The sequence below is a fragment of the Phascolarctos cinereus genome, unplaced genomic scaffold (genome assembly GCF_003287225.1).
Source record: "Phascolarctos cinereus isolate Bilbo 61053 unplaced genomic scaffold, phaCin_HiC Scaffold_2;HRSCAF=192, whole genome shotgun sequence".
Taxonomy (NCBI): domain Eukaryota; kingdom Metazoa; phylum Chordata; class Mammalia; order Diprotodontia; family Phascolarctidae; genus Phascolarctos; species Phascolarctos cinereus.
The window spans coordinates 301,735,777-301,757,008 of record NW_027555625.1 but is presented as its reverse complement, the minus strand read 5'-3'; the positions used below and the strand labels follow the sequence as shown (position 1 = coordinate 301,757,008).

General features: G+C 36.7%; 1 protein-coding gene across 5 annotated transcripts in view; it reads left to right on the top strand.

Moving 5' to 3' along the window:
- Positions 1 to 21,232, top strand: part of RABGAP1 (RAB GTPase activating protein 1) — a 219,971-nt gene that overhangs the window by 52,248 nt on the left and 146,491 nt on the right. For 4 of the 5 annotated variants that reach the window (XM_020967635.2, XM_020967638.2, XM_020967636.2 and 1 more), the window contains 3 exons: positions 5,197 to 5,425; positions 9,831 to 10,035; positions 20,065 to 20,239. In XM_020967635.2, coding sequence (XP_020823294.1) covers positions 5,197 to 5,425; positions 9,831 to 10,035; positions 20,065 to 20,239 — 609 coding nt within the window. The remainder of the gene's footprint in view (positions 1 to 5,196; positions 5,426 to 9,830; positions 10,036 to 20,064; positions 20,240 to 21,232) is intronic. The other variant, XM_078150137.1, reaches the window with a different exon arrangement.

Genomic DNA, 21,232 nt, shown 5'->3' with positions numbered 1-21,232 from the left:
TGACCTAGATATAGAGGGAGATATTATAAGAAAATTTGAAGAACATGGAACATTTTACTTATCAGACTTATGGATAGGCAAATAGTTTATGAATAAGTAAGACAGAGAGAGCATTGGGAGGTGTAAAATGGATCATCTCAATTACATTAAATTTAAAAGGGTTTGTACAGATAAAACCAATGTAGCTGAGATCAGAAGGAGAACAGAAAATTGGGGGGAAATTTTTATAGACAGTGTCTCAAATAAACATCTCATATCTCAAATATATAAAGATCTTTGTCAAATATATAAGAATACAAGTCATTCCCAATTGATAAATGGTCAGAGAATATGAACAGGCAGTTTTCTAGTGAAGAAATCAAAACAATTATAGTCACATGAAAAAATGCTCTAAATTATTATTGATTAGAGAAATGAAAATTAAAACAACCTTGAAAAATCATTTTACACCTATCAGATTGGCTAAAATGATAGAAGGAAAAAGCAACAAATGTAGAAGAGGATGTGGAAAAATTGGGACACTAATTCACTGTTGGTGAGCTGTGAACTATTCCAGCCATTTTGGAGAGCAATTTGGAATTATACGTAAAGACCTATAAAACTGCCTATACTCTTTGACCCAGCATATTTATACATCTCGCTTTGTGGTGGCAAAGAACTGGAAATTGTGGGGATACCATCATCAGTTGGGGAATGGCTAAACAAGTTGTGGTATATGAATGTAATGGAATACTATTGTGCTGTAAGAAGTGATGTGTTCGATGATTTTAGAAAACCATGGAAAGACTTGCACAAAACAATAAAAAAAGACATGAGAAGAACCAAGAGAACATTGTATATAGTAACAGCAGTGTTGTTTTAAGAACAACTTTGAGCAATCATGTCATCTTGACTATTATAAATACTCAAATTAACTACAAAGAACCTGTGAAGGAAGATGCTATCAGCATCCAGAGAACTGATAAATAGAAATATGTAGAGTATGATTTCACATACATACACACACTCACACATGTTTGCATCTAATGGTAGCCATCTCTAGGGCAGGGAGGGGAAGGGGAAAAAAAAGAAAGTTACATGTTAATTTTATTATATATTTAAAAGGAAGAGCAAGTTGCACATAATAGATTTGCAGTTTGATGTGTACTCATCTTTTTTTCCTATTTTACATTGTTATGGAAATGCTTGTTTTATTTCCTAAGTTCAGAATAAATAAAAATAAATATTTTTTTAAAAAACAGGAAAATTAAAATGATATCATTTCATAGAAGTAATTTGGAAGTATAGGTATCATGACAGTTAACATTTTAGTAGTTGGCAAAACTATATAGGCTCTTTCGGTAATAGTACTACTAAGCCAAACAATAAGAATGAGATAAAAGTGAACAGGAATAGACAGTAATTATATCACTCAAACAAAAAGATAAGACACCTCCCTGGCATGTATTTCAAGGGAAACAATAATCAAGACGTTTTGTTGGTATTCCTTGATGGAAATTCAGAGTCTTAGTCCTCTACCCACAATTTACAGTGAGAGGCTCATGAATATTCTAGTGTGTTTTACATTTAAAATAATAAAACGTGTTGATAGTAGATTCCCTAGTAAGTCACCATTACCTGTAGGTTTTTGTTGCTTGTTTGTTTTTAGCTCTGAACTTCCCAACATCCATATTTCCTCCACCTTGGGTGGTCTTCATTCCTTTTGGTCTAATTTTATATTCCTTTTCTCTTCCATATATCAGCACTACCCATTATAACCCCATGTTAAGCTTATGTCCTCCTACCTCTTCTAGGACCTTGTTTCATCAGTTATCCCTTTTCTTGCATCTTCTACCCTTTTCCACCTTCAAACATTTTCAGGCCTCCTCTGTCCTTTAAAGAGACACACTGGACAGCTAAGTGGCACAATGGATAGAGTACCAGCCCTGGAGTCAGGAGAACCTCAGTTCAAATCTGGCCTCATATGCATAACACTTACTAGCTGTATGACCCTGGGCAAGTCACTTAAACCCCATTGCCTAGCAAAAAAACAAAAACCAAAGAGACAAACAAATAAAACTTACCCATCACCTGCTGTCCCGTCAAGCTACTGTTGTTTCCTTCCTCTTTTCTACCAAAAAAGAATATTTTGCATTCTCTACTTCCATTTCCTTACTCCTCTATCACTCTTTAAGCCCTTAGAACATTCCTTCTTCCTCCCGACTCTACTGAAAGTGCTCTGCCATTAATCACCCCCATGTTCTCTTGATAAAAAAAATAATAATTTCCTCAATCCTTACCTACCATTTCCAACTGAATCCTAACTTTGATTTACTGTGCGACCAAAAGCAAATCCCTATATCTGCCTAAATATCCTCTTGACACCTACACCTCAACATATATAAAACTTGTCATCCAAAAAATGTAACGGCAGGAACTGTTTTATTTTTGCATGTAGATTTCAAGTGCCGAGCATAGAACTTTGCATATAGTAGTTACCTAATGAGTTGTCAGGCCTTCCTCTTTCTTCTCCTCTCCCTCCTAACTTTAGTAAAATGGAGGTAACCTCAGAGGAAGACATTAAGATTAAGAGCAATCAGGAAAAGCTTCTTGTGAAAGATGGGGTTTTAGTAGAGACTTGAAGGAAGCCAGGAAAGCAGAGAGCTGGAGTTGAAGGTAGACAGCACTCCAAGCATAGGGAACAGCCAGTAAAAATTCACCTTCAGGAGATGAAATGTCTCATTCAAGGAAGTGTCACTGGATCTGAGTTTGTGGAACGGAATAAGGTTTAAGAAGACTGGAAAGGTAGGAAGGGGCTAGGGCAGGGGTGGGGAAGCTGTGGCCTCGAGGCTACATGTGGCCCTCTAGATCCTCAAGTGCAGCCCTTTGACTGAATCCAAACTTCACACAGCAAATCCCCTTAATAAAAAGATTTGTTCTGTTAAACTTGGACCCAGTCAAAAGGCCTCACCCAAGGACCTAGAAGGACACATGTGGTCTGGAGGCCACAGGTTCCCCTCTCCTTGCCTAGGTTATACAGGACTTTAAGAAGCAAACAAAGGATTTTGTTTTTTATCCTGGAGTTAATAATGAGTCGCTGGATTTTATTAAATAGAGGGATGACATGATCAGATCTGTACTTTAGGAAGATCACTTTCCTAGTTAAGTGGATGATGGACTGGAGTGTGAAGGCAGACCTGAATTAGGGCAGCCAACCAGCAGGCTGTTGCAGTAGTCCAACTTGGAGGTGAAAAGTACCTATACCAGGGTGATAGTGGTATCAGAGGAGGAAAAGGGGGCATAAAAACATAAGAGATGTTCAGAGTCAGTCATCTTTGCTTCTTCCCTTACTTCATAAGTCTAAGGTTTTTCCCTCTCTTATCCATCTCCTTCTCTCTAGTCCCTATTTCCACTATTCTGCTTCAGGACATAGTTGGGTCTCAACTGGACTGTTGCAGTAGCTTCCAAGATAGTACTTACTCTAGTTTCTCTGAACTCCAGTCTGACCTGCAAATTCCTGATAGATTAGTTCTTCTCAAGTATAATTTTGATCCTGCCAGTCCTCTGTTCTGAATTTTTGTGTAATTGCAATATGTTATAATAGCAGGATCACTGGGTTCAGATATAGGCTGTATTCGTTTATTAGTTATGTTGCATTGGGGATGTCATTTTCCCACTCCTAGCCTTAGGCTTGTTTTTAAGATGTCTTCTAGCTCTCAATCCTCTTGTCCTGTTATTTTACTGTCCTCACAGCAGCCATAAGACTTTGTACCTGGCTTATTGCATTTTTACATTCCACCTAGTATAGTACTTTTTTGCGTAATTATCTTTCCTACTATGCTATAAGTTGCATAAGGTTTGAGGCTATGGCTTACTCTTATCCCCCCTGCCCCCTGTACCTAGCACAGTGCCTTGCTCATAGTAGTTGTTCCATCAGTACTTGTTTAGTTAATTATCTGGGATACCTCCCAAATCAGTCTCTGGGGGGCTTTTTTCCTTTCACATTGCCTTTCCCTAAGTTGCAAAAACATGAGGTCAAGCTTTTTTGGCATTATTGTAAGCCAGTCACCACTTGCTCTTGTACTTTTTTGCTTTGCTTATGATCATCTAGTCCTTGGAAATAAGCTGTTTTGAAGACAAGAAAAGAAATACTATTCCTGAAATGGAGCTTCAATTCATTCTGCATTGCATTAGTCTTTTTACCACCCATAGTCTGAATGTGTCAAAGCTAGAGACACCTGCTCGTATAGCAGTAGGTTTCCTCAAAAATACCTAATGACCTTTACTTGAGATAGATGTGATAAAATATACAGTGATCTAATGGAATGCTTTTTTAAGTGATCATAAACTTTTGATAGTTACTTATTTTTCAGAGTATGAGAGGGCACTAATAGTGTTCCATTATAAGCACTGTCCTGCTGGGCATATAAAAATACAAAAATGCCAGTCGGCGCTAGTTAAGTAAACTGTAGGAGGATTTAATAAGACAACTTTGATAGGATGTCACATATTCGTTCATATACTTCAAAACGTCAAGGATACATGATTTAACTGGTGTGGTTACCTTTCTCACAGCCCCTTTCTACCTCATTAGACCATGTGAATTAGTTGCTATGGCTAGAAATATTCTATACTTGGTTATTATACCGATGGTTATAGAGATCTTTAGGCTTAGTTAGATGGGTCCTCAAATGACATTTTGCTGGATTTGTTTTCAGAGCCTTTCCAGATTGGCATAGGATCTACCAGAGATTGTGCTCCCCTGGTGAAGGCAGGAGATTCCAGGGTTACCATCATGCTCTGATCCCACTAAACTAAAAAGGCTTTGTGTATGAGTATTGCCATAGACTTTCTGTAATTAATTTCAGAACCAGCATAGTTAAGTAAGAAGTGACTCATCATCAGAAAAATTGTCCAACAGGTCATCACTTTCCTCCTCCAATATATTGGGGGAGCAGGAGGAGCAATAACAACAGATGAAACAGACATGAGAAGTTAGTTTGTTTCCTTAAAAGGAGTTCCCATAAATGAAATCACAAATTTTCAAGTGATGAAGGGGCTTGATTTGTTCTATTGGTTTGTTTTTTTTAAACAAGCAATGGAAGATATCCTTGTATTAAAAGAAAGGCTGATGATTTATTGGAAGCATAGACCCCATTTTAATCATTGCTGGTCTTTCTTTTGTCCTTGCTGATTGCATGTATTTATGACCCTTAGATTGTAGGGAATGGAAGTGAACAGCAGCTGCAGAAAGAGCTAGAGGATGTACTGATGGACCCACCGATGGAAGATGGTGACAAGGAACATATGGAAAGAACGCAGATTGACGGAGAAGGAGATGGGCCCCTTGCAAATGAACTCTCCACTTCATCTACTATTAACCCAGTGTCATTAGCAGGACTCCAGAAACCAGAGATGAGCCTGCCAGTGAAACCTGGACAAGGAGGTTAGGAATGTTCTGTTGCCTGAGATTCTGTTCTCTGAAGGAAGGAAGTTATCTAGTCTAATCCATAGAAACTGAGGCCCAAAGAATTGGCGTTATTTGCTCAAGTTCATGGAGAGAGTTAGTAACAGAACCAGAACCAGGTACCCCAGGCTGTGGTCAATGCTATTTTCATATTTATATATATATTCTGCACTTTGCTCTTTTCACAGTGGATACAAATACAGTTCCTTCTTTGTAGGCACTTTTATTCTAAGATCTTGATGGATATAATTGTGCCATCTAAATTTCCTTTTGAATTTATTTCTTATTGAGTCATTTCAACAGACCTTTAATAAATGCCTCCTCTGTGCAAAGCACAGTGCTAGGTACTGAGATCAATTAAAAAAAAATTTTCTGCCCCTAAGGAATTTAAATTCCTTACTGATACAAAGTGAAAAGTAATAAAAAAAATACAATATAATTTGTTTGGGGAGAGGGGGGAAGCACTAATAATCAGGTAGATCAGGAAAGACTTCTGTTAAGAGATGATACCTGAGCCTTGAAGGAAGCTAAAAATTCTAAAAAGTAGAGGTGAGAAGAGAATACATTTCAGATGTGGGGGACAGCTTATACAAAGGCGTAGAAGGGGGAATAGCATGCAGGCTGGGTTGGCAGGAACATAGAGTATATAAAGGAGAGTAATATGAAATAAGTCTGAGAAGTTAAACTAGTCAGATTGTGAAGGCCTAATAAATTTGTATTGTATCATAGAAGAAAGAGGGAATCACTGAAAGAGGATTTCTAAGCAGGAGAATGACATCATCTGACTTGTGGTTTAGATGATTATTTTGGTAGCTATGTGAAACAGTAGTTATCTGATCACTTCTAGAATCACTTATCTTTTCCTTTATCTACTTCAGATTCAACAGATTGATGATTTTATCTGTGTGGGCATTGCCTCTAGCAATACAAATTTTTAAACCGTCATCCCTAACTTAGAATATGGTTTCAGGAGTTGCCTTAACTAAAATAAATTCATTACCAGGTGGCCAGCCTTCCTAGGACTTAAGTGTTCAAGAGCAGGAGGAATATGAGAAGGTTGGAGGATTGGAAAGAGAAGATTTGGCTGAGTGAATAGCAAGTAGGACTTTCTTTTCTTTGTGTCCACCTTTATAGAAAGGAGAAGAGAATGAAAGGAGTGGGAAGAAAATAAGTAATGATAGGAAGGAAGATGCTATTGTCAGGAGAAGTAGAGAAGCTTAAATCCAAGTTTAATTGCACTCAACAAATATTTAACAAGTGTGTGCTATGTACATTATTCCCCTAGTATCACATCTACTCTACAAGCACTACTTTTTGTCTCCTTATCCTCATTGCTAAGCACAGTGCCTTGCATATTGTAGGTGTTTAATAAATGCTTGGTGAATTGAGTTGAGTTCTTGAAGGCTTATTCAAATTAAATCTCCATAGATCTGTCAGTAGTTTTTTGGGGTTTTTTCCCCCATTAGACCTAAAATAACTCTTAGTTTTATAACTATCTGTATTACTGTCTTATCTAAACTCCGTGGCCTCACTAGCAGTCAACCACCACCATGCTTTTTACATAGGCACTTAAAAATCATTTTTCTTTGGAAAGGGCTATGGAAGATATGAAAATAATTACAACACAGTTGCTGTCCTGACTAATAGGGAAGTTAAAAGAGGAACCATCTGTGGGTGAGGGAAGGTAGTTCATGGCAGAGGTGAGGGGTAAGAAAAGTAACTTTTGTTGTAACATAGTTGAAGGAAGATAGAATAGTGATTAAAAAAGATTCAATGGTAGTCCAGGTTTAAGGTGACCAGGACCTAGACAAAGAGTTTAACTATGGAAATCTGTTAGGTAGGAAAGGAATGTGAAAAGCTTCCCTCAAGAAGTAAAGCACATACATGATTCAGAGGAGACAGGAGTTTCGTGTGTTCGTATCTACTGTAGTAGTTTGCAGTTTTTGATGATAAAAAGTTATACATTCAACAAAAATCTGGTTCGTGCTATAGCTAGTCCACAAGCATTTTATAGTATCTACTATATACCAGACACTGGGGATACAGAGAAAAAAAAATAAAGCTTGTGCCCCTCAAGCAGCTTACATTTTACCAAGGAAAATGTATGTATATGCAAAATAAATACACAAATAAAAAAATAATTTGTTAGAGGAAGGGGAGCAGTTGTACCTTGAGGAATAAGGAAAGATTTCACATAGAAGATGGTACTTGAGCTGAGCTTTGAAAGAAAGTAGGAATTTTGAGATGTGAGTATGAGGAGGGAATAGATTCCACAATGGATGACAGCCTGTACAAAGGCACAGGAATTTTTTGTGAGTAATAAAAGATACGTCAGTTTGAATTCACTGTAGACTGCACGAAGGAAAATAATATACAGGGTGTCCCAAAAGTCTTAATGCAGTTTTAGGCTTTAAGGTATGATAATAAGGCTGGAAAGGGAGGTAGGATCAAGTTTGTAAAGGGATTTGAAAACCAAAAAGAGGAATCTGTATGTGACTCCAGCGGTGGTAAGGAATCATTGGAGTTTATTAAGTTGAACAGAGACTTTCTAGGCCTCTGCTTTAGCAAAGTCACATTGGCAGATGTGTAGAAGGATAGTTTTGAGAGAGGGCAGCCATGAAATAGGGAAATAATTTGGAAAGTGCTACAATAATCTCAGTGAGAGGTGATTGAGGCCTGAAAAGGAATGTTATCTGTGTGAGTAGAGAAAACGTGACAAGTGCAAGAGAGACTGAGACTAGAGGAAGAATCAAGATTTGGCAGCTATTTGGATGTGTGGAATAAGGGAGAAGGAACTGAAAGGATGGTCAAAATGGAAATGCTTGGAAGAAGAATAGGTTTGATGGAAAAGATAATTAGTTCTGTTTAGACATGTTAGTGTTTGAGATGCCTGTGGGATATCCAGTTCAAAATTTCTTGTAGGCAGTTGGTAATATGGGACTGGAGTTCAAGAAGGAGATTAGCACCCAATATATAGATCTTTCAGCCATCAATCAATTAATCAATAAGTATTTAGTAAGCACTTGCTCTATGCTAGGCATTATACTATGCCTGGGGGTACAAAGACAACAATGAAACAATGTGTGTGTGTGTGTGTGTGTGCGCGTGCGCGTGTGTATGTGTGTGCTTGTGCGCGTGTTTGTGTGTGTGCATCTGTACATATAGTATATATTCTATATTGAACAGATACAAAAATAAATACAAAGTGATTTCAAGAAGAGGGCACTGGCCAATGGGAGGCTCAGAAAAATCATCATGTAGAAAATGACATTTAAGCCAAGTTTTGAAGGAAGTGAGGGATTCTGTGAAGTAGAAACCAGGAGAAAGAGGAGGGCATTCTAAGTATGAGGGAGAGGCAGTGCCAAGGCACAGAGACCAGGGATGGAGTGCCATGTTGAGAAACAGAAAGAAGGCCAGCTTGGCTTGATCATAGAGGATGGGAAAAGGATTCATGCACATTGTAACTGGTAAAGTAGATTAGGCCCAAATTGTAAAGGCTTTAAAAACTAATGATCGTTTGAACAGAGTTATTAATTAATCCCGTAGTAGCTAATGTGGTCGCCAAAAGAAAGTATGTAGAAAGAAAAGAAAATAGGCCTCAAGAGAAACCTCAGCAGTGAGTAGACATGACATGATTGATGAGTCAGCAAAGAACATGAGATGGGATGATCAGACATATAAGAGGAAATCTAAGAAAGCACTGTCATAAAACTCCAGAATAGGGAAAGTATCTATGAAGAGAAGATGGTAAACAGTATGAAATACTATGGAAAGGTCCAAAAAGATGAGGACTAATAAAAGAGCATCAGATTTGGCATACTGTGAAGTACTGGTAACTGGAAAGAGATCCATTTAATTTGAGTGAGGTCTCGAGCCTTATTTGAAAAGTATGAGAAGTGAGTGAAAAGAGAGGAAAATGGAAGGTAAGAAGAGAAGGCAGCAGTTTTCTAAGAGATTAGTAGTAAAAGAGAGGAAAGATACAGGTCTCTGTGCAAGATGCTGGGGGAACTATAATATTTAAATAAGATGACATCTTGACCTCATGGAGCTTACCATATAATATTGAATTAATCTGAATAAAAACTATGAGATAAAAACAAGACAGTTTTATGAATTTTCACCTCAGGCCTTGCTTCATATTTTAGAATCAGAGTGCAAGTGATAAGTAATTCCTAAAATAAGTCAGTGTTAAAAATTAGCAACTTATGCCAAGTGGTTTGTTGGCTTCTATTGGTTTTACATTCTAAGATTGCATCACGTATTCTCCTTAACACTTAACAGTTTCAGAACCTAAACTTTGCTTATAGATTTTTTTTGCACAGAATATTTTCTGACCAACAAAATGTGAAAACTGATCAGAGACTTATTTCCTTCTTTTATTCAGATTCTGAAGAGTCCAGTCCTTTTACACCAGTGGCAGATGAGGACAGTGTGGTCTTCAGCAAACTTACTTACTTGGGCTGTGCCTCAGTGAATGCTCCCAGAAGTGAAGTGGAGGCCCTAAGGATGATGTCTATTTTACGAGGCCAGTGCCAGATCTCTCTCAATGTGACACTTTCTGTGCCAAATGTGTCTGAAGGAACTGTAAGGTATAATATTCTTCCTAATCTTATTTTACCCTAACTCTCTAACATAAATCTTCTTTCATGTTTTACTAGTATTTCGTGCCTTTGCTCAAGTTCAAATTAAAATGCCGTAGTACTCCTTCTTTTCTTCTTAAGGAATAAGAGCGAGAGGTCTGTCCTTAAAATCAGGAGACCTGGTTTTGAATTTTGATTCTGACATTAACTGTGTAGCTCTGTCATGGAACCTCTTAAAAACTTTAATTCCTCACTATAAAATGCGGAGAACAAGATATATTCATCATTCTTCACATTTAGACTATGCTAAAGGAAGATGTCATGTAAACTTCAAAGTGCTATATAAATGTGAGTCATTGTTATAGTACTATATCTTTATTTTACACTAGAATGCCTCAAGGCACAGCTCAAGTCTCACATTGAAGGCTTCCCTTAAGATACTCATTGGCATTTCCCTTTTCCCCTTTTGTTTATTAAACATCCTATATAATTAGTTTCTTATGTCTCCCTCTTCAAATTTCTCTTAATACTTTGCCTAAATATCTCTTTTACACTGAATCTTACCCTCTCTTCTATCATTTTTTTTTATGTTTTGGTCTTCTCCCCATTAAATTTAAGCCAACTTAAGAGCAAGACTTACGTTTTCTCTTTGTTTCCCTGAGTATTAGTACATTGCCTTTCCAGGATAAGTGCTTTATAAGTGTTTGGTTGGTTTGTCACATTTATATAGTGTTTTCATATTTATAAAGCATTTTATTTACAAGTACCCTATAAGGTAATGTTAATATTAGTAATTATTAAACATCAATTAGTAATTATTAAACATCAATCAAGATTAATTAAATCTTTATACATGTTGAACACACTTAATTCCTTTTTTTTTGATACTTTTAATTTGGTTTTCTTTTTTTAATAGAATTAGCCAATGATTTATTTATTATTTTTCCCCCATTTTGACGTCTAATTGGAGTGCTATTAATTTGTTATTTTTCTAGTTTCTTTAGTTGCATGCCCAATGCATCAATCTGCTCTTTTACTCTTTTATTGATGTAATAAGCATTAAGAGATATGAATTTTCTTCTAAGTACTGCTTTGGCTACATCCTACAAATTTTGGTATGTTGTTTCATTGTTGTCATTATCTTTAGTGAAATCGTTGATTGTTCCTATGATTTGTTCTTTGATCCACTCATTCTTTAGGATTTGGGTATTTCTTTTCCAATTAATTTTAATTTTATATTTCAAAAGCCTTTTATTGAGTGTAATTTTTATTGCGTTATGTGAAAAAGATGCATTTAGTGTTTCTGCTTTTCTGCATTTGTTTATGAGGCTTTTATGCCCTAATATGTCTTCAGTTTTTATGAAGGTGCTATGCATAGCTGAGAGTAGGTATACTTCTTTCTTTCACATTGTATTCTCCAGAGGTTTGTCCTGTCAAACTTTTCTCAAATTCTTTTCATTTCCTTAACTTCTTTCTTGTTTATTTTGTGGTTAGATCCAGGTCTCAAGGGGGTAAGTTAAGGTTCCTCACGATTATGGTTTTGCTGTCTGTTTCCTCTTGTAACTCATTTTACTTTTCCTTCAAGAATTTGGATGCTATTATTTAGTGTATACGTATTCAGTATCGATACTAATTCATTGTGTATGGTACCTTTTAGTAAAATGTAGTTTCCCTGATTTTCTCTTTTAATCAAGTCTATTCTTGCTTTTTCCTTGTCTGAGGTCATGATTACTGTGCCTGCCTTTTTTATTTCAGAAGCATAATAGATTCTGCTGCAGCCCATTATTTTAACTGTGTGTATGTGTTTCTTGTAAACAATATATTATTGAATTCTGGTTTCTAATCCATTCTACTGTCCTCTTCCATTTTATGGTCGATTCATCCATTCACATTTACAGTAATGATTGCTAGCTGTATACTTCCCTCCATACTATTCTTTTATACTTTGTCCCCTCCTCAAGAGGCTGTTTTGCTTCTGACCACTGCCTCCTTTAATCTGTTCTGCTTCTTACAACTGTCACCACCACTTTTCTGTTAACCCATTTCCCTTCTACTTCCCTATTGAGAAAAATGAATTTCCATACCCAACTATATGTATTTTCTTCCCTCCCTGAAATAGTTCAGATAAGAGTGAAGTTCGGGTGTTGACTGTTCCCCCCTGCATAAACTCCCCTTCTGTTGCATAAATTCTTGCATGCCCTATTTGAGATAATTTTCCCCATTATTCTTTTCCTTTATTTCCTTTCCCAGTGCATCCCTCCTTCTCACCTTCCTTTCTTCTTCTGATATCATCCCAGTATAATAGAATAACAGCTATGCCCTTTTTCTAAGTAGATTCTCTCTAACAGCCCTAGTGTTGAAAAACTTCTGAGCAGTTATCATCTTTCTATATAGGAATGTATACAGTTTAACCTTGTTTAGGCTTTCATGATTTCTCACTCGTATTTACCTTTTTATGCTTCTCATGTCGTATGTTTGAATTTAAATTTTTATATTCCACCCTAGTCTTTTCATCAGGAATGCTTGAAAGTCCTCCATTTCATTAAATATCCATTTTTCCCCTGTAAGATTATACTCAGTTTTGCTGCATGGGTTATTCTTGGTTGTAATCCTAGCTCCTTTGCCTTCTAGAATATCACATTTTTTTTTAAGGCAGTTGCAGTTAAGTGACTTGCCCAGGGTCACACAGCTAGTAAGTGTCAAGTGCAAGTGTTTAGTCTGAGACCGGATTTGAACTCAGGTTCTCCTGACTTCAGGGCCGGTGCTCTAACCACTGCGCAACCTATCATATTCTAAGCCCACCTTCCTTTTTTTGTAGTAGCTGCTAAGTCTTGTATGATCCTGAGTGTGATGAGTCAATATATTATTTGTTTCTGGCTTGTTGGCAGTATTTTCCCTTTGACCTAGGAGTTCTGAATTTTGGCTGTAATGTTCCTGGGAGTTTTCATTTTTGTTTTTCTTTCAAGAGGTGTCCAGTGGATTCTTTCAATTTCTACTTTGCCCTCTGATTCTAATTTATCTGGGCAGTTTTCCTTTATAATTCTTGAAATGCAATGTCTAGATTCTTTTTTGTTCTTGGCTTTCAGGTAGTTCAGTAATTCTTAAAATGATCTCCCCCGATCTGTTTTCCAATTTAGTTTATTTTTCCTAAGAGATATTTCACATTTTTCCTATTTTTTCTTCAGTTTTTTAAACTTTGTTTCATTAATATTGTTGATTCATGGATGTCTCAGTCATTAGCTTCTACTTGGCCAATTTTAATTCTTAAGTAGTGATTTTTTTCATTGGGGTTTTATGCCTCCTTTACCATTGGCCAATTCTGATTTTTAAGAAGTTATTTTCTTCAGTGTGTTTTGACATCTCTTTTACCAAGCTGTTAATTCTCTTTTCATAACTTTCTTACATATCTCTCATTTCTTTCCCCAGTTTATCTCCTACCATTCTTAATAGATTTTTTAAATCTTTTTTACTTCTGCTCTTTTTAAAAATCCCTTTCATTCTTCTAGGAATTCTTGTTGGACTTGTATTCATTTTTCCTTTGAGGCTTTGTTTGTAGGTGTTTTCAAGTGATTGTCTTCTTCTGACTTATGTCTTGAGCTTCTCTGACACTATAGTAGCTTTTTATGGTCAGGTTCCTTTTTTGCTTGCTCATTTTTCCAGTCTTACTTGTTGACTTTGGACTTTATATTGGTGTGGGGCTCTGCTCACTGTTGGCAGGCTGGCTTGACCTTCTGTCTTAAATGTCTTTGTACTGCTTTCACAATTTAGTCTGTGGATCTGTAAGTTTTTGGTGCCTCCAAGATAGTGTGATCTAAAAACAGGTCTGTTTACTGCCCTCCTAGTCTGTACTTTGCAAATTTTCTGAACAGTTTGGGTCTTTTGGCTTGTGTATTTTTTGAGTTTTCATAGACTGCTGCTACACTCAGTCACAGTTAGCTCACTGGGATGTTCTGTAGATTCAGAGTGACTGAACTGCTTGCTCTCCCTTAGTTTTAGTCATCTGCTGTGGTTTATTCTTCTTCAAGCTTATGTGTGGGACTAAGGTTATAACTACCCTTCTCCCCCCCTCTCCCTTCCACCCCTTTCTACCCCTCATTGCCTCAGCTATATTTCCAGAACTTGTTCCTTGCTACACAGATAGGCCCTTGCTCCCTCACAACTGTTCTCTCTGTCCTGGAACTGTAATCCAGGACTGTGTAATGGGCAACAAAGTTGCCAGGTGGCACCTCTTCCTGATCCTAGTACTAGTAGAGATGTCCGTTAGTATGTCTTTCTGTCCCAGTGTATAATCCCTTTACCCTCCCTGGCATTGGGCTGCTCCTGACCAGCCTCTACCAGTTCCCTCAGATTTCTATTTCACTAAGCTGCCCTGGGCTGAGAAAATGTGACTCACTGTGACTTTTTCTTGCTTTCCTAGTCAGAATTTGGTTTGCTGCACTTTCGAGGTCATTGTGGAGGAGACTGTGAAAGAGCTGGGGCAAAATTGCTATGTCTTAATCCACCATCTTAACTCTGCCCCTGAACACACCTAATTCCTAAGACAACACCATATTACCTAAACCCCAGCTGTCTGCCTTGAATCTAACAGAGATGTCTTCAGAGAATTAGTTATTTTTTTAAAAAAAATTTAAAACACATTGCTTTACGTGGTAGTTATGAACACTGAACACAAATAAGGATTTTGACTATACTGTCTCTCACAGGATTCTGATTTGTTCACTGATTATCAATAAAACATACCCAGTTATGGGCTTAATAGAATCATGTGTGCTTTTTAAGTTGGAGCTTATACTTTATCATATTACTATAGAGAAGCATCAGGGTATTGCTAACAAATATGAGAATATTTCACTAATATTTATTAGATAAATTGCTAAAGTTTTCAGAGAAAGTAGGAAGAGGAAAGACTCAGAAATTGAAAGAAAAAGGAGATACAGTTATGCTAGAAGGAAGAGCTTATCTTGGATAGTGCGGAAGTCCAAATTAAAGTAACTTGTTGTTGTAAAAGAAAAGAACCTTATTTAAGATTTTTTTTAGATTTGAATTAATAAAATTATGAGAGTAAGAAAGTATGTTTTCCCTTTCATAAAAGGGACTGGAGAAAAAAAATAAAACCATTAGCTATAATATTAAATATAAATGGACTAAATGGCCCAATAAAAGGAAAGAATTGCAGAGTGGCTCACATCAGAAATCAACAGTATATCACTTATAAGAAATAGTCCAGCAAAGGGTTAACAGATTAAAAATGGAAAGGTGATCTAAAATTTGCACTTCTGAATGGTATCGGTGGATACTGGCTGTATTTAATTCAACCCAGAAAGCATTAAAAGAGATATACTAGGGTTTTATATTATGCTAAAAGGTTCTATACAAATTGAGAAGGTAATTTTTTTAGAGTTATGTTTACCCAATCATGCTGGAACAAAATACATAAAGGAAAACCTCACAAAAGTAGACTTTTTAAAGTAATATACTTTAAATCAATTGACAAGTACTTAAAATGCACCTATTATATGCCAGACATTCTACTAGGAATTAGGGATACAAATACAAAGAAATGAACCAATTCCTACTCAGAAGGAGCTTACCTTCTTCTAATGGAGGAAGACAACAAAATCAATTATGAACATAAAGAGAATAAGTACAAAATAGTTAAATGAAACATAGGTTGAAAGTTGTGGAGAATCTTGAAAGACTTCATGTAGAATGTGGTGCTTGAGTTGCATCTTGAAAGAAGAGATTCTGTGAGGTAGAGGTAAAGAAAAGGTACTTGCCAAACATAGGGAACAGCCAGTATAAAGGGTACAGAAATGTGATATGGAGTGCCGTATGAGAAACAATTCAACAAAGAATGCAATAAGTATTTATTAAGTGCCTACTATGTACCAGACATTTTGGCTAGATTGTAGAGTGCAGGAGAAGGGGTATAATGAAAGTTAAAAGATAGGTTGGAACAAGTTTGTGAAGAGCTTTAAAAGCTAAACAAATTTTATTTGATCTTAGAGGCAGTACAGAGCCATTCAAGTTTATTGAGTAGGGGAATGACATAGATCAACCATTAAAAAAATAATTTTGGCAGCAGTTTGAAGGATGGACACAACTGGGAAGAAACTTGAGACAGGGAGACCAGTTAGGAGGTTGTTGTAATAATCTAGGTGAGAAGTGATGAAGACCTAAACTAAGATGGTAATGGGGTGAATAGAGAGAATGGATGTAACAGATGTTATAGAGCTAGAAATGGCAAGATTTGACTACTGATTGCATATTTTGAGTGAGGGAGAATTATAATTTGAAGATAAAGCCAAGGTTATTAACCAGGAAAACTGGAATAGTGCTACAAAAAGAAGAGAGTTTCGAAGAGGGGTGCGTTTTGGGGAAAATATAATGAACTGTTTTGGATCTGTCAAATTTAAGATGTCTTCAGGACATCCATTTAAAAATGTCAAATAAACAATTGATGATGCTCGTGAGATTGGTGTTAAGGGGAGCAACGGGCTAGATAGATAGATCTCTGAGTGAGAGAAATAGAGAAAATAACTGAACCTATAGAAGCTGATGAGATTAACAAGAGAGAGAATGTTAAAAGGAAATAAAAGAATCAAGCCTCTGACTGAACTGAGGGGAACACCTACAGGTAGAAGGTGTGATTGTGGGTAATGAACCAAAAAAGAAGACTGAACAGTGATCAGACAGGCGGTAGTGAACTGGGAGACTAGTGTCAAGAAATCCCAGAAAGGAGAAGGTATCTAGGAGGAGATTGTGGTCGATAGTGTTAAATGCAGTAGATAGGTCAGGAAAGGCTGTCAGATGTGTCCATTAAGAAATTGTTGATAACATAAGAAAGAGCAGTTTCAATTGAGTGATGAGGTCAGAAGCTAGAATGCAAAAAGTTGAGAGGTTAGGGAGAAGAGAGGAAGTAGAGGCAATGAGTGTAGACAGCTTTTTTCCATGAGTTTGGCTGAGAAAGAAATGAGAGATATAAGGTGCTGGCATGAGGTGATGGTAGGATCTATTGAAGATTTTTAAAGGATAGGGGAAGACTTGGATATGTTTAAAGGTAATAAGGATGGAACCTGCTAGGGAATTACTGAATAAATAATGGGTTATATGTATGATATAATTTTTATACTGTAAAAAAACAATTTGAAACATAAAAATATGGAAAGGCTTAATTGAAATGATGCAAAACAAAATCAGTAGAACCAGAGCTTTCCATTTTTAATCTATTAACCCTTTGCTGGACTATTTCCTGTAAGTGATATACTGTTGAATTCTGATGTGAGCCACTCTGCAATTCTTTCCTTTTATTGGGCCATTTAGTCCATTTATGTTTGCAAAGTCAGAGACTATCACTATAGGCAGATGTGGAAGGTGTCACAGAACCAAAAGCATTTTCTTTGCTTTTTTTTTTATTGACAGTTATGACATAAGTTTTAAATTACATATATGTAAGATGTTATTTTTATTTTATAATAATTTACAGTGAAATCCTACCCTTATGCTTCATCATAGCAAAGCTCTGGGATTTTTAACCTTTTTTTATGTCATGGCCATATATCATGGACATATGTCATGGCAGTCTGGTAAAGCCTCTAATAACCTTCTTAGAATAGACTAGATAAATACAGTGTAGATTGGGAGGGAGTTAAGGAAATCAAGAAAGGCTTTGACAAGAAGGTGGTCCTTGAGCTGCCTAAGGGAAGAGCAAGGGAATTTCTGAGGCAGATGTGAGAAGGAAGTGCATTCCAGCCAGGACAAAGGCTCAGAGATAGGAAATGGAGGGTTGTGGGAGAGGAACAGAGAGAAAGCCAATTTGATTTGATCACAAAGTACAGGAGGCTGAGAGATGTCAAATGAGTCTGGAAAGATAGGTTGGGGCCAGGGTGTGTAAGGCTTTAAAAGCTAAGCAGAGGAAATGTATTTGATCCTAGAAGCAATAATAGGAAGCCACTAGAATTGATTCAGTAGGGGAGTTCACTTAAAAGAAAATTACATTGGCAACAATGTGAAGGATAGATTGGAAAAATAAGACCCTTGAGTCAGGGAGACCAATTAGGAGGCTTTTGCAATAATATAGGTGAAAGGTGATGAGCTGAATTTAAGGTGTGGTAGCTGTATGTGAAGAGAAGGGTCAGATGCAAGAGAGATTGTGAAGATAGAAATGACAAGATTTGGTAACAGATTGTGTATGTGAAATGAGGGAGAATAAGGAGTTAAAAGTAATAGCAAAATTATAAATCTGAGACACTAAAAGGATGGAAGTGTCTTTGACAGAAATAATGAAATTTGGAACAGGAAAAGGTTTATCAGTTAATAGAATAAGTTCAATTTTAGACATACTGACTTTAAGATGTCTTTGGGACATCCAGTTTGAAATGTTCATTTGTCAGTTGTTGGTGTGGAACTGAAAGTTTCTGGCAAAGCCTAGGGCTAGAGATAGCGATTTGAGAGTCATTTGAACCGAGATGTCAGTTATACCCAATGGGAGCTGATGAGATTACCAAGAGATAATGTAGAGAAAGAAGAGAACCTAGGACAGAACCTTGGGAAGTACCCACAATTAGAGGATGTGATATGGATTCTGTTGCTGACTGACAATGTCATTTCAACTACCACACCATCTCTCACATAACCCCTTCTCTTTCCTCACACAAGCCACTCTGCCTCAAGTCTCTTCCCACTCTATTGCCTTTTCCACATAGCTTAAAGGGCAAAGTGCCTTAAGCATTCTCCTAACAGTGCTACTACTCTACTCATTAAATTCCAGTGACTCCTTATTGCCTCTAGGATCCAATATACATTTTACAGTTTGTTTTAAAATCCTTCGCAACCTGACCCCAACCTACATTTCCAGCCTCATTATATATTTTTCCCCTTCCCACATGCTATGGGTCTAGCTAAACTGGTCTTCTCACTACTCCTCACACATAGCACTCCATCTTATTTTCTATGACTTATCACTTGCCATCCCTGATACCTGAAATAGACTTTCTCACCCCTAAATTATAGAATCTGTCATTTTCTTCGAGAGGAAGCTCAAATACCACCTTCTACCCAAAACCTTTCCTCGTTCCCAGCTACTCATATCTTCCCTCTCTATAATTACCTTCTATTTATTTTGTATTTATTCTGTATATACTTATGTATGTACTTGCCTCCTCAGATAGGATGTAAACTTTAGAACAGGATTTTTTTCCCCATGTTTTCCGTATAGACAGCCAGGTAGCACAGAGGATAGAGCACTGGACTTAGAGTCAAGAAGATTTGATTTCCAATTCTACCTCGGACACTTGATAGTCATATTATCCTGGGCAAGATACTTAACCTCTGTGTGCCTCAGTTACTTCATTTGTAAAATGGGGATAATAATAGCACCTGCCTTGCAGGGATGCTATGAAGACAAAGTAAGATATTTGTAAAGCACTTAACAAACCTTAAAGCTCTCTATAAATACTAGCTATCATTATTTTTTTTTCTTGTTTCCTCAGCACCTGGCACAGAGTAGGCACTTAATAAATTTTTGTTGATATACTGTTTGGAGGCTCATCACTAGGTGATTTATTACCAAGGGGTGTATTTTTTTTTAACATAGCTGTACTCAAGAAATTGTCTACTCCTAGAAGAGTAATGAGTGGTATGTGCAAGGGGTACCACACCACTGAAATCACAATTTGTTTAGAATATTTAAAAAATCAATTTCTGTAGTAATTTTTCAGTGTAAGTAACCTGTCCAGGATCACATAGCTAGTAAATATCATAAAAAGATTCTAACCAAGGTCTCTTGACATCAAGTCTAATACCCTTTCTACTATATCACACTATGCTGTCTCCCTAATATTAACAGTACTTTCAGGAGTCCACATATAGCTTTTATATAGAAAGACTAAAAATAAATATGGTAATAATACTCAAAGCAGGTCATATGATATTGATTGTTTGAAATGTATCTTGAAATTCATACACATGTACCAAAATTATGAATTTTTTTAAACATTCTGATGTTTTCCTCTAATTTTTTTTTATATCATAAAACAGACTTTTGGATCCTCAAACGAATACTGAGATTGCAAACTACCCCATCTATAAAATCCTCTTCTGTGTCAGAGGGCATGATGGAACTCCTGAAAGTGACTGCTTTGCTTTCACGGAAAGTCACTACAATGCTGAACTCTTCAGAATACACGTCTTCCGGTGTGAGATACAAGAAGCTGTAAGTCTCTAACACAGCTGTCTCTGCAACTGAATCCTTTTCTCTGAGGAGTTTTAGATGACCTTCCCGAATTTCTAGAAATAATAAAATTCTCACTTATATTCAAATGAACTGTGATTTGAGCTTGTGCTTACTGATTACTGTCTGTTAAGACTAGAAGAAGATAGAGTGAAGTCATAATTAACCAAACTCCAACAGACACACCCTACTTCCCAATTACCTGGCTTTTATTTTTCCTTTCTAACTAGGCTTTTCGGAGAAAAAAGTTAAGTACAAGAAAACAAGGTCATGTCAGAGTTATTTTTTTAAAACAACTACCTAGGTCCACCTGGGTTTATTACTGATTCATATCTGGCCAGATCACAAGTCTCCACATACACGGAATGAAGAAGTTGGACAAAATGATCTCTCTGGCACATTCTGGTTCTGACAGGTTATGTCTGAGGGTCTTCTCCTCCTCTGATGTCCTATGTTGTGTCACTTCACAGTCTAAGGACCTTTCACACCCAACATTCCACATTGTATGTTCTAAAATGCAGTTTTCTGCAGATAGTTCCAGCTCTGACAATATATGATGCTTCATCGCTTTCTGTAGTGTGGTGCGGTATGTAAAGAGCCCTGGACTCTGAAACCCCAGGTTCTAATAGGTCTCTTCTACCACTTGATAGCTACTTGACTTTGAGTAAGTTATTTACACTTAGTCTTTCTGATTCTCACTTTCCTCCTTAATCAATAAAGCATTTATTAAGTAAATAATAACATGTGGTAGGCACTGGAGATACAAAAGCCAAAAAAATGAACCAGTCCCTACTTTCAAGAAGCTTACAATCATTTTTAAAATATGAAGATAAAGATACTTGCTAGTCTCATAAATTTGCAAAGAGAATCAAATGTGATAATATAAAAACCCCATATATATGCTAAATAATCATATTTTAATTGATTCAGTGCTGTCACCAGATAATTTACCACCTGTACAAGTTTAAGGTGGTT